This window comes from Schistocerca gregaria, chromosome 3 (genome assembly GCF_023897955.1).
Source record: "Schistocerca gregaria isolate iqSchGreg1 chromosome 3, iqSchGreg1.2, whole genome shotgun sequence".
Classification (NCBI taxonomy): domain Eukaryota; kingdom Metazoa; phylum Arthropoda; class Insecta; order Orthoptera; family Acrididae; genus Schistocerca; species Schistocerca gregaria.
Genome location: NC_064922.1, coordinates 93254272 through 93268312, shown reverse-complemented (window position 1 = coordinate 93268312; position 14041 = coordinate 93254272). Strand labels below are relative to the sequence as shown.

At 39.2% G+C, this 14041-nt stretch overlaps 1 protein-coding gene across 1 annotated transcript in view; it reads left to right on the top strand.

The window, feature by feature from the left end:
* LOC126356240 (pre-mRNA-splicing factor ATP-dependent RNA helicase PRP16) overlaps window positions 1–14041 on the top strand; it is a 202213-nt gene that overhangs the window by 59135 nt on the left and 129037 nt on the right. The window contains exon 10 of the mRNA XM_050007065.1: window positions 6696–6938. Within this exon, the coding sequence (XP_049863022.1) occupies window positions 6696–6938 (243 nt within the window). The remainder of the gene's footprint in view (window positions 1–6695; window positions 6939–14041) is intronic.

The window sequence follows — 14041 nt, the reverse complement described above, 5'->3', positions numbered from 1 at the left end:
AGTACCACACAACGGAACATGATGTAGGATTTGTAAATGCTTTCCAGAAGGAACTGGTTAAGTGGCTGGAGCATTACCCACAAGTAAAGAAAGTGAATTATTTTACTGCTGGATGTGCTGCTCAATATAAGAATAGAAAAAGCTTTAGAAACTTGTGTGAGCACAAAAACAATATTTCTGTTGAAACTGAGCATTCCTTTTTCGCTACTAGCCACAGTAAATCTGTGTGTGATGGTTTGGGAGGAACTGTAAAACGTATATTGAGAAGAGCTAGTCGTCAACTAGCAGATGATACACAAATAACAACTACATCTGGCATTTAGGATTTCCGCAAAACTAATATTGACAACGTTCTTGTCACTTCTTAGAAAAAGTCAGTGTAGATTTCCTTTACAAGAACCTGGGCAAGAGATTTTTGACAACCCACAAAATACCTGGTACCAGGAATTTTAACCATTGCAAACCACTTTCTGGTGATTCTTTAGAGATTAGAAGAGTACCTTCTTCTGAAAAGCCTTCCTTGATTATTTCATTGAATGCAAATACCCCACAATGGACATGCACTTGTCCTCAAAAAAATTCTTTTGTAGCAGTTTCTAACGTTTTCCTGATGACCGGAGACTGTGTAGCACTGGGGTGCAAGACTCGCACATCTCTCACAGGTGATTTACATATTGTGTGGAGCCGATCTTCTTCTCAGGACAGACGGCTGCGTTGATCTTCACAATGCTTCTTCTCCAAAGATTTCAAGCTGGTTAGGGAAATGATACTGGAATACTTTTCTACTTTTGAAATGATTTCTTATTCTGAGAATACTTTCATATCAACTTCGCTATATTTCCTTCTTCACACTAAAACAACTATACAAGTTTCACATGCACTTTCAAGTCTCACAAATCAACCCCATCTGGAAGAGCTTAGTACTTAACATATATCATTACAGTCTCTTTTGGTTTTAATAACCCATGTCAAAACAGTTCTTGCTCCTAGCAATTCAAACAACAGAATATAAGTGACTCTAGATAAAGCATATTTCGATTGTTGTCAACACTCACTACTATTTCACTGCCAAAGAGTAGCCCTGGATTACTCCTTGTACTGGACATAGGGCTTCCAAGGCATGCGCGGCCACCACTTGTCAATGCCGATAGACCGACACAACTTTAGGCTTCTCGTAACACACGCCCATCCTGCACACACATAAACCGTGGTGCAGTAGATGCATTTCCATACTCACACACTCATCCTTAAAATATCATGTGTTCAAGGGTGAAATATGAGTGTCTCTAGAATTTACCCCGAAATTCTCAATGCACTACAAGTTGTATATAATGACAGGTGGTACTTTGCTGTCGTCACAAATGTCTGTGATGAACTACATTTTTTCCACCCACCTGGACCGGCAGTGTCATTCTTTTGGCCTGAGAAGTAAGAATTGTTAGTTGCCTTTGGAAAATATTTTATGTGCTGTTGGTGTATCTAAGTCAACATCATTAGGCAGAATGTATTACTTTAATGGAAAAAATATGAAGTTAACAGAATATAATTTGTTACGGTGTATTAAAAACAGACATTCTCTGAAGAAGTTTCATTGATAGCTTCAGAGATCTTCATTGCTGATCATGAACCATTTAAATTAACATTAGTGTGGCTAGAATAATTGTTGGTTAAAGATGCTAAATCGACAGTTTAAATAAAGTTAACCCATGCAATGAAAATGTTTCAGTTAAATGTATAACTTTCGGCTCTGTACTTTCATGAGGCAGCCTACCTACAGGTTGTCAGTTTACATAATCTGATTTGAATGATCTTCTGAACAATGGTGTGATACATGTTTAATGAACATCCAATATCTATCAAAACCTAGGGTGCTGCTTCTTTTTACGTTTTAAAAAAATATTATCAGAGTTTTGATAAAAATAAATCTTGTATCAGCTGTCAGAAGTTTTTTACATATTTAAAAATCATTGTTTGGACCACAACAGCTAAAGTTGATTTTCTGTGTTCCCACAAGTCAAGAATAGTTATTAATTTTTTCCCAATAAAGATACGTCCCTTGTGTGACATCTGGGAAAATATGACAATAATGTGTTGCGAATATGATAGTTTATTATTATTATTATTATTGTTATTGTTATTATTGTCTGAATCAATGCAATCCAAATGACAAACTTCAGTTGCAGCATTTACATTTGTAAAAACAATTCCATTTTTACCACTCAAAGTACATGAAGTATATGGAGAAATTTTGCATTGGCTATTGAGGTTCAAGTACGTAAAAAGACGAGGGCTAGTAGAAATCGTTGGGTGACAGAAGAAATACTGAATGTAATCGATGAAAGGAGAAAATATAAAAACGCAGTAAACGAAACATGCAAAAAGGAATACAAACGTCTCAAAAATGAGATCGATAGGAAGTGCAAAATGGCTAAGCAGAGATGGCTAGAGGACAAATGTAAGGATGTAGAGGCTTATCTCATTAGGGGTAAGATAGGTACTGCGTACAGGAAAATTAAAGAGAACTTGGGCGAAAGGAGAACCACTTGCATGAATATCAAGAGCTCAGATGGAAATACAGTTCTAAGCAAAGAAGGGAAAGCATAAAGGTGGAAAGAGTATATAGAGAGTCTATACAAGGGCAATGTACTTGAGGGCAATATTATGGAAACGGAAGAGGATGTAGATGAAGATAAAATGGGAGATGTGATACTGTGTGAAGAGTTTGACAGAGCATTGAAAGATGTAAGTCGAAACATGGCCCCAGGAGTAGACAACATTCCATTAGAACTACTGACAGCCTTGGGAGAGCCAGTCCTGACAAAACTCTACCATCTGGTTAGCAAGATGTATGAAACAGGCGAAATACCCTCAGACTTAAAGAAGAACATAATAATTCCAATCCCAAAGAAAGCAGGAGTTGACAGATGTGAAAATTACCGAACTATCAGTTTAATAAGTCACAGTTGCAAAATACTAACTCGAATTATTTACAGATGAATGGAAAAACTGGTAGAAATCGGCCTCGGGGAAGATCAGCTTGGATTCCGTAGAAATGTTGGAACACGTGAGGCAATACTGACCTTACGACTTATCCTAGAAGAAAGATTAGGGAAGGCAAACCTACGTTTCTAGCATTTGTAGACTTAGCTTTTGAGAATGTAGACTGGAATACATTCTTTCAAATTCTGAAGGTGGCAGGGGTAAAATACAGGGAGCGAAAGGCTATTTACAATTTATACAGAAACCAGATGGCAGTTATGAGAGTCAAGGGACATGAAAGGGAATCAGTGGTTGGGAAGGGAGTGAGACAGGGTTGTAGTCTCTCCCCGATGTTATTCAATCTGTATATTGAGCAAGCAGTGAAGGAAACAAGAGAAAAATTCGGAGTAGGTATTAAAATCCATGGAGAAGAAAAAAAAACTTTGAGGTTCGCCGATGACATTGTAATTCTGTCAGCGACAGCAAAGGACTTGGAAGAGCAATTGAAAGGAGGGTATAAGATGAACACCAACAAAAGCAAAACAAGGATAATGGAATGTAGTCGAATTAAGTCAGTTGATGCTGAGGGAATTAGATTAGGAAATGAGACACTTAAAGTAGTAAAGTAATTTTGCTATTTGGGGAGCAAAATAACTGATGATGGTCGAAGTAGAGAGAATATAAAATGTAAACTGGCAATGGCAAGGAAAGCGTTTCTGAAGAAAAGAAATTTGTTAACATCGAGTATAGATTTAAGTGTCAGGAAGTCATTTCTGAAAGTATTTGTATGGATTGCAAACATGTATGGAAGTGAAACGTGGACGATAAATAGTTTGGACAAGAAGAGAATAGAAGCTTTTGAAATGTGGTGCTACAGAAGAATGCTGAAGATTAGATGGGTAGATCACATAACTAATGAGGAGGTATTGAATAGAATTGGGGAGAAGAGAAGTTTGTGGCACAATTTGACTAGAAGAAGGGATCAGTTGGTAGGACATGTGTTGAGGCATCAAGAGATCACCAATTTAGTATTGGAGGGCAGTGTGGAGGGTAAAAATCGTAGAGGGAGACCAAGAGATGAATACACTAAGCAAATTCAGAAGGATGTAGGTTGCAGTAGGTACTGGGAGATGAAGAAGCTTGCACAGGACAGAGTAGCATGGAGAGCTGCATCAAATCAGTCTCAGGACTGAAGACCACAACAACAACAACAACAACAACAATATTGCCATGCATGAAGTAACAAGAAGAAAAAACTCCGTGAAAATCTGAAGCAGTATTTTTTTCCCCCACACAACAAAGTATTGTGAGTTCAGATTTATTTGTGTGTGTATTTGTAGAAAACGCATTAATGATTTTGTTTTATTACAATGTGTACTGTTGTGGGAGTTATTTAAGACCAGTTATAAGTTCCCACCAGGTTGAAGAATGTGATATAAGCATTTATCAATGTGTCTTTAATTTTTCTGGAAATTGGAAAGTGACATACTTTAATTTTTTTCTATTGTTCTTTGTAACTTTACTGCTTAAATAATTAGGTATCTGTTAAGTATATGCTTCTCTTATAAAAAAAATTCCAAATCAAAAGGTTCATAAACACCTGAGTTATGGGCATTTATGTAGGTAACTACTGTTTTGAACTGACAGTCTTTCAGAGCCTAGTTATCAGAATATTCTACATTTGAAATTGATACAGAAAAAAATTTTTGTGCTACAGCATAAAGATTGTGCGCAAGTTCTTATGTTATAAGTATAAGCAAACATCCAAGGTTTCATGAAAATCTGAGGTGATGAGTGACATAACCTGCATGATTTGACATGGAATGACTCCGTAGTACAAAGTATAATGTGTAACCTATGAGCTCTGCATATGGTACTGATCATAGAAACTTGGAAAATAATAATTTTTGTAACATATAGCACATGTAACGAACGCTGAATTTTTGCATGTGTGTTGTTTTTTCAGTCACTATTCAAAACAAACATGATTTACATTCATAAATGATTTTTCCGTATCACGCAGTATTGTGGCATATCACACATATCCATTGTCAGAATAACATGGAAAATGGGGTGGGAAAGAGGGGGCAAAGAGAAACAGAAAGAATACAGGCGACGAGATTTGATCCAGAGAGCTTGCGCTTCTAAGACTAAGCACTTAATTCCACAGCTGTGGAGTCTTTGAATACAAGTGACTGTAAACAGTATATAAGCACATCTAAAATTTTAAACTCAACTTTCTCTAAACTGGTTGAGAGTTGTGTCTCCCTGTTTAAATAGGGGGCTGTTGAGCACCTCAGTCAGTTACAAAATGTCATCAGAGCAGCATAACACATTGATCCAGTGCATCCTCCTCTTGCTCCACTGACAGCAAGTGTGAGATTCTTTCAGTCATTCGGTTCCTGACTTTGTACAACAAAATGGTGGCCAGTATCCATTGCCAGCTTGTGGAAACCTATGGTTCCAAGGTAATGAACTGTTGGTACGTTACCAAGTGAGTTAGATTATTTAAGTAAGGCTGTACCGACATCTACAATGAAGAAAAAAGTGGGAGACTGTCTTTCGTTCCAGAAGAGTTTGTGCAGTGGGTTGAAGGAAATGTTCACATTAATCACTGCGTGATTCTTGACTCCCTTAAAGTAAGTTTTACGCACATTTCACGAAGTCTCCTGGATGAAATCATGTCAGGAAGACTTAGATTTAAGAAGTGCAAGATGGGTACCAAAAATGTTCACTTCGGAACACTGCGAAAATCACGTGTTGGAATTTATTAAGTGTTTTCAAACTGAAGATAAATTCTTTCTCGACTCAGTTGTGACTGGGGATGAAACATGGGTGTCAAAAAGACTGCCTCTGCATTGGCACCATATCTATTTCCATCCTCCCAAAAAATTTGAAGCTCAACCTTCAGAGAGGAATATCACGGTGTCTTTGTTTTGGGACCAGAGAGGGCTCTTGTCAGTGGATTTCATGGCCAAAGGGACCACCATCAGTGCTGCTGCATACTGAGAGATCCTACAGAAGTTAAGAAAAAATAAAAGACAAAAGGAGAAGAATGTTGACTCGTGATGTGCCACTCCTTCATGACAACACCAGACCCCCATACCACCTGGCTTACTCACAACTTTATTGTGTCATTTGGATGGGGCATAATGACTCACCCACGCTACTCCCCTGACCTGGCATTCTCAGATTACTGTCCCTTCGCGAAATTGAAGTTCTTGGGTGGCCTGTGCTTTTAGAACAATGCTGTGAGGGGAACTTAATATGGTCCCCTTGTCATCCCAGTGCCCCAAGAGGCTGCTACGAATTGTGATACATCCTGTATAGAAATCTTATAGTTGTGGCACCCTGAGTGGCAGCTTGTGTCACTTGGGCCTTAAACCAGCCCTGTGTATGCTGCAGTCATTCCATGATTGCAGAAATTCTTAGGCATGTCGTGCTCCATTGATCAGAGTTCTTGTTTGTATTTCATAGCGTTTGATCCCTTTAGTTATGCTTTTATAAGGGTTAGTTCTGTTTCTTTGAACTGCATTTTTCTGTCCCTTATTGTTGATACAGTTTTTTTTTTTTTTTTTTTTTTAAAAAAAAGTTTGGGAGCACTTGTCTCTCAAAATTAGGCTACAAGCCCTATTTACCATTACCTTTTTATTTTCCCTGTATTTGTTAAAAGCTACATTTTTATCATTAATGCAATTTTTCTGTTTAATTTTCAGCTACTTAATGTAATCCGTGAGAATAATGTAGTGATAATTATTGGTGAAACTGGCAGTGGGAAAACAACTCAATTAACTCAGTATCTTCATGAGGATGGTTACAGTAAATATGGAATGATAGGCTGCACGCAGCCTCGTCGAGTTGCAGCAATGTCTGTAGCCAAGAGAGTCTCGGATGAAATGGGCACGCACCTTGGAGAAGAAGTGGGATATGCAATCCGTTTTGAGGATTGCACATCGGAGGTAGTACATGTTCTTACACTTAATAACATTTCATCAAAACATTTTGTATCTATGTTCTCTAATGTGATGATCTGTAGCTGTACACAGTGATTTAAGTGTACAGACTGTTCAGTTGACTAGATAATATTTTTGAAGTGAAGTGTGTGTAGTAAATTTTGATGTTATCATTGTTTACACACGTGACACTGCGTGTGTAATCTTTCGACAAGCAAACAAAGCCTAACTTCAGCTTGTTGTTGTGGTCTTCAGTCCTGAGACTGGTTTGATGCAGCATTCCATGCTACTCTATCCTGTGCAAACTTCTACATCTCCCAGTACCTACTGCAACCTACATCCTTCTGAACCTGCTTAGTATATTTATCTCTTGGTCTCCCTCTATGATTTTTACCCTCCACGCTGCCCTCCAATACTAAATTGGTGATCCCTTGATGCCTTAGAAAATGGCCTACCAACCTCCTCATTAGTTATGTGATCTACCCATTTTAATCTTCAGCATTCTTCTGTAGCACCACATTTCATAAGCTTCTATTCTCTTCTTGTCCAAACTATTTATCGTCCCATGTTTCACTTCCATACATGGCTACACTCCATCCAAATACTTTCAGAAACGACTTCCTGACACTTAAATCTGTACTGTACTCAATGTTAACAAATTCCTCTTCTTCAGAACTGCTTTCCTTGCCATTGCCAGTCTACATTTTATATCCTCTCTACTTCTACCATCATCAGTTATTTTGCTCCCCAAGTGTCTTATTTCCTATTCTAATTCCCTGAGCATCACTCGACTTAATTCAACTACATTCCATTATGCTTGTTTTGCTTTAGTTGATATTCATCTTATATCCTCCCTTCAAGACATTGTCCATTCCGTTCAACTGCTCTTCCAAGTCCTTTGCTGTCGATGACAGAATTACAATGTTATCAGCGAACCTCAATGTTTTTATTTCTTCTCCATGGATTTTAATTCCTGCTCCGAATTTTTCTTTTATTTCCTTTACTGCTTGTTCAATATACAGATTGAATAACATCTGGGAGAGACTACAACCCTGTCTCACTCCCTTCCCAACCACTGCTTCTCTTTCATTCCCCTCGACTCATAACTGCCATCTGGTTTCTGTACAAACTGTAAATAGCCTTTCACTCCCTGTATTTGACCGCTGTCACCTTTAGAATTTGAAAGAGTGTATTCCAGACAACATTGTCAAAAACTTTCTCTTAGTCTACAAATGCTAGAAATGTAGGTTTGCCTTTCCTTATTCTATTTTCTAAGATAAGTTGTAGAATCAGTATTGCCTTGCGTGTTCCAACATTTCTATGGAATCCAAACATCTTCCCCGAGGTCACATTCTACCAGTTTTTCCATTCATCTGTAAAGAATTCGCGTTAGTATTTTGCAGCTGTGACTTATTAAACTGATAGTTCGGTATTTTCACATCTGTCAACGCCTGCTTTCTTTGGGATTGGAATTATTATATTCTTCTTGAAGTCTGAGGGTATTTCTCCTGTCTCATACATCTTGCTCGCCATATGGTAGAGTTTTTTCAGGACTGGCTCTCGCAAGGCTATCTGTAGTTTTAATGGAATGTTGTCTACTCCTGGGGCCTTGTTTCGACTCAGGTCTTTCGGTACTCTGTCAGACTATTCACGCAGTATCGTGTCTCCCATTTCATCTTCATCTACATCCTCTTCCTTTTCCATAATATTGTCATCAAGAACATTACCCTTGTATAGACCCTCTATATACTCCTTCCACCTTTCTGCTTTCTACTTTCCATTCTTTGCTTGGTACTGGGTTTCCATCTGTGCTCTTGATATTCATGCAAGTTGGCCTCTTTTCTCCAAAGGTCTCTTTAATTTTCCTGTAGGCAGTATCTGTCTTACCCTTAGTGGTATGTGCCTTTACATCCTTACATTTGCCCTCTAGCCATCTGTGCTTAGCCATTTTGCTCTTCCTGTCGATCTCATTTTCGAGACGTTTGTATTCCTTTTTGCATGCTTCATGTACTGCATTTTTTTTATTTTATCCTTTCAACAATTAAATTCAGTATCTCTTCTGTTACCCAAGGATCTCTATTAGCCCTCATCTTTTTACCTACTTGTTCCTCTGCTACCTTCACTATTTCATCTCTCAAAGCTACCCATTCTTCTTCTACTGTATTTCTTTCCCCCATTCTTGTCAATCGTTCACTAATGCTCTCCCTGAAGCTCTCTACAACCTCTGGTTCTTTCAGTTTATCCAGATCCCATCTCCTCAATTTCCCACCTTTTTTGCAGTTTTTCTATTTTAATCTGCAGTTTATAACCAACAGATTGTGGTCAGAGTCCACATCTGGCCCTGGAAGTATCTTACAATTTAAAACCTGGTTCCTAAATCTCTGTCTTACCATTTCATAATCTATCTGAGACCTTCTAGTATCTCCAGGCTTCTTCCATGTATACAACCTTCTTTTATGATTCTTGAACCAAGTGTTAGCTATGATTAAGTTATGCTCTGTGCAAAATTCTACCAGGCGGCTTCCTCTTTCATTTCTTACCCCCAATCCTTATTCACCTCCTATGTTTCCTTCTCTCCCTTTTCTACTATCGAATTCCAGTCACCTATGACTATTAAATTTTTGTCTCCCTTCCCTACCTGAATAATGTCTTTTATCTTATCATACATTTCATCAATTTCTTCAACATCTGCAGAACTAATTGGCATATAAACTTGTACTACTGTATTAGGTGTGGGCTTTGTGTCTATCTTGGCCACAATAATGCATTCACTATGCTGTTTGTAGTAGCTTACCTGCACTCCTATTTTTTATTCATTATTAAACCTACTCCTGCATTACCCCTATTTGATTTTGTATTTATAACCCTGTATTCACCTGAGCAGAAGTCTTGTTCCTCTTGCCACCGAACTTCACTAATTTCCTCTATATCTAACTTTAAACTATCCATTTCCCTTTTTAAATTTTCTAACCTACCTGCCTGATTAAGGGATCTGACATTCCACATTCCGATCCGTAGAACACCAGTTTTCTTTCTCCTGATAACGATGTCCTATTGAGTAGTACCTGCCCGGAGATCCGAATGGGGGACTGTTTTACCTCCGGAATATTTTACCCAAGAGGACGCCATCATCATTTAATCATACAGTAAAACTGCATGCCCTCGGGGAAAAATTAACGGCTGTAGTTTCCCTTTGCTTTCAGCCGTTCACAGTACCAGAACAGCAAGGCCATTTTGATTAGTGTTACAAGGCCAGATCAGGCAATCATGCAGACTGTTGCCCCTGCAATTACTGAAAAGGCTGCTGCCCCTCTTCAGGAACCACACGTTTGTCAGGCCTCTCAACAGATACCTCTCCGTTGTGGTCGCACCTAAGGTACGGCCATCTGTAATGCTGAGGCATGCAAGCCTCCCCACCAACAGCAAGGTCCATGGTTCAGCTTAGGTAGAGTAAATATTTTAAAGTGGGTAGAAAAATTATAAACTAGGGTGAAGATTAGTTCACTTTTTTTATGCCCTGATAGGATGGCTTGATTAACAAGGGGCTAAGTGCCAAGTGATTCATGTTTTGGCAGTCATGTGCCAATTCAGAGGACAAATTGATTTTAGGGGCTTTATGATGTATAATTTTGACATTGCGGCTGCTCCTTGATGGGGAAAAGGAGGGAGCAGATTGTATGATTCGCTGCAGTTGCCAATTTAGAGAAAAGTCTGTATTGTGTTAGACATTTCTTATGCCTGAAGAAATATTTTGTCCGTAAAAAGGATGGTAAATTATAGTGAAATAAAACTTGAGCATCTCCTGTGATCTTGATAGGTCCAGCAAATTGGTAGTCCATGAATAAAGCTTGCCCTGTTGCAATCTTCAGGCGCAAGTCAGCTGTAAAACAGAAAACGTTTCTGGAGTCCCTCCCACCACTGTGTCTACAGAAATTCATAGAATCATTTACTGAGATTATCAAACAGTGGGAAATCCTGGACGGAATGTAACAATATTCTGAAAAGGATAGTTGCTACTCACCATATAGCTGAGTCACAGACAGGCACAACAAAAAGACTGTCACAAAATGAGCTTTTGGCCAACAAGACCTTTTTTTTTAGGCTGTGCTCGTGTGTGTGTGTGTGTGTGTGTGTGTGTGTGTGTGTGTGCGTGTGCGTGTGCGTGTGTGTGTGTGCGTGCGTGTGTGCGTGCGTGCGTGCGTGTGCGCACACGCCCTTGTGCCCATCTGTGACTCAGAATCTCCACTATATGGTGAGTTGCAACTATCCTTTTCACAATATTGTTACATTTACTGAGAAAATTTTGTTGGACAGTAGAAGAATCCTAACGAGCCTGGAGGATCTACGAAGGTGGGTGAAGAGCATATTCTGTGCAGATAGGTAGAAAATATGGTGCAACATTGCTGATTTGTTTCTGTCAGTTCACGCAATCCGATAGCTGAATACTTGGTGGCATACACAGTGTCCCACAGTGAAGTCCATTCTCTGTAATGTGATTGTTTAGTGAGAGAGTAAGATGTACACGCAACTATATTGTCAATAGTAATAATGCAGCTTCTTCCTTTAAATACTATAAATATATAATGTTTCATCTTTGTAACAATAGTGATCCTCTTCATCAATCATATGACTTTTTTGCATTGCTTACATTGGGTATTCACAATGATAAAGTATATTTAAGGCATTTTCTGACTGAAAAAAATGTGAGCTTATTCTCTGTCATGCAAGCAGCTCGTACAAGTGTTGAGATCCTTTGTTTTGCCTCATTTTTAAATCTCTCAACATCGTCAATTCCGAATGTAGTGTTTTTCTTGGCAAATTCGTCTGTCCCATAAATTCACTAGGCAGGCTTGTGTGCAATTGACAAGAATCACCAATTCTGCTATGGTCTGTGCCAAACTCTGATGTATTCCATTAGAGGTTAACCACACAACGGTAGCGTTCTCGCTTCCCACGCCCGGGTTCGATTCCCGTCAGGGTCAGCGATTTTCTCTGCCTTGTGATGGCTGGGTGTTGTGTGGTGTCCTTAGGTTAGTTAGGTTTAAGTAGTTCTAAGTTCTAGGGGACTGATGACCATCAATGCTAAGTCCCATAGTGCTCAGAGCCATTTGAACCATTTTTTTTAACCTGACAATATTATCTTCCTTTTTGGTATTCATAATTAGAGCTTTGTTAACTTGCACATAGGGGATGCTAGCTTTGTCCATAATAACAGCACAAGACTATTTTGTTGTCTAAACCACTGTTAAAGACACTGTACAGTATGTCAGAATAGTAATATTCAGAATTCTTAGCCTCTGACACCTTAAAAATTAGTGTACAGTGTGGAGTAATGCCAGTTTCTGCTGTTGTGACATGAAGCTCTGTAAGGCTTACTACTTTTGGCAACCAGAACTTTGTGTTCACCCTTCCCACACTCATTGTATAGCTTCTTTCATGTGCAAAACTGATTTTTCTGCTGTAAGATATTCACCTTTGGCATACATATTATGCACTACAAAACATTGTTTGTGAAATTGTCGATATCACACACATCTTTTTCCAGTTTTGGTACTTGCCTCATGGCTTGAAAGCAGCTGAGATACAGTTTTGAGTAGATACATTCTTTTCACTGGATATTCCCTGCTAAGTCCTTAGACCAGCCCCACAGTCTTCTTCCATGTGCAGCTGATACTTGGCAGCTGCGTGACACACACCTTGTGCCATCTCTGATTTGGCAGAAAACTATTGTTTTAAAGCACTGGCCCACACAGATCATTATTCCTCTAGCTTGTTTGTGTTGTACTTTGTGTGATTGCTTCTTATCACTCATGGCAAACACTATGAGAAAAAAATAATCTGTATGCACTGACCACTATAACCGAAATGAACCATAAACATCAAGAGCACATCATGTGGTACAGTTCAACTTGCTTCCATAAATCTGGCCTGTAGTCGCCTTTACACATGCTCCAAACTCAATATGTGTGATCTCAGATCAGTCTAGCCGTAAAGGTATTTTAACTATGCAGAACACCCCCCACCCCTTTTAAACAAGAAGAGCATTGTTGTTTATAATCAATGCTTCATAACACAAGGTCTTTATGTAACAGAATCTGTATACCTGTCATTGCACTTAACTGGTGGAAGGAGGAGGAACATAAATAAGAATGCACTTGTTCCATAAAAACACGGGAGAACTGCCGGATATCAGTAACACCCTGCCACAATATTTCGCCGCAGAGTCTTCTGGCCATCTTCAGGTGAATGCCACTGTAGTAGTACTGGCAAGTACGCGCTGAGCTCCGCTATTTAAAGCCGTGCGCATTCATCATGGCTCCGTGCGCTGCGCCTCGCGCCCTCCACTGTGGAAGCCTGGTGTATCTCTATCAGGTCGATTTCCATCTTAATGCAGATAACTACGTCGACTATGAAGTTTCTCTATAACAGGATCTCAAGCAGAGTTTAGCTGATAACTGTTATCTCGATTGATGAGAGTCTCGTTGTCAGAAAATCTTATTTCCACAGATTCGTTGATCATCAAGCTGCAGAAGTTTGATGCATGGGCCAAACTTTTTGTGTCATTGTAATTCATGGAATTACAACATTGTCAGACAATCTTATTTGAATTACGACGACACAAAAATTTTGGCCCATACATCAAACTTTTTGAGCTCGATTATGAATGAATCTGTGGAAATAAGATTGTCTGCCAACGAGACTCTCATCAATCGAGATAACGGTTATCAGCTAAACTCTGCTTGAGATCCTGTTATAGAGAAACTTCATAGTCAACGTAGTTATCTGCATAAAGATGGAAATCGACCTGATACCGATACGCCAGGCTTTCGCAGTGGAGGGCGCGAGGCGCAGCGCACGGAGCCGTTATTAACATGCACGCTGAGCAGCGCATGCGCAATGTGACCTCAGTACGGCTTTAAATAGCGAAGCTCAGAGCATACTTGCCAGTACTACTACAGTGGCTCTCACCTGAAGATGGCCAGAAGACTCTGCGCCGAAATATCGTGGCAGGACATAACTGATATCTGGCAGTTCTCCTATGTTTTTATGGAACAATCAGTATGCTGGGAAAGCTTTAAACATCACAACAAGAATGCACTTTTCAGGAG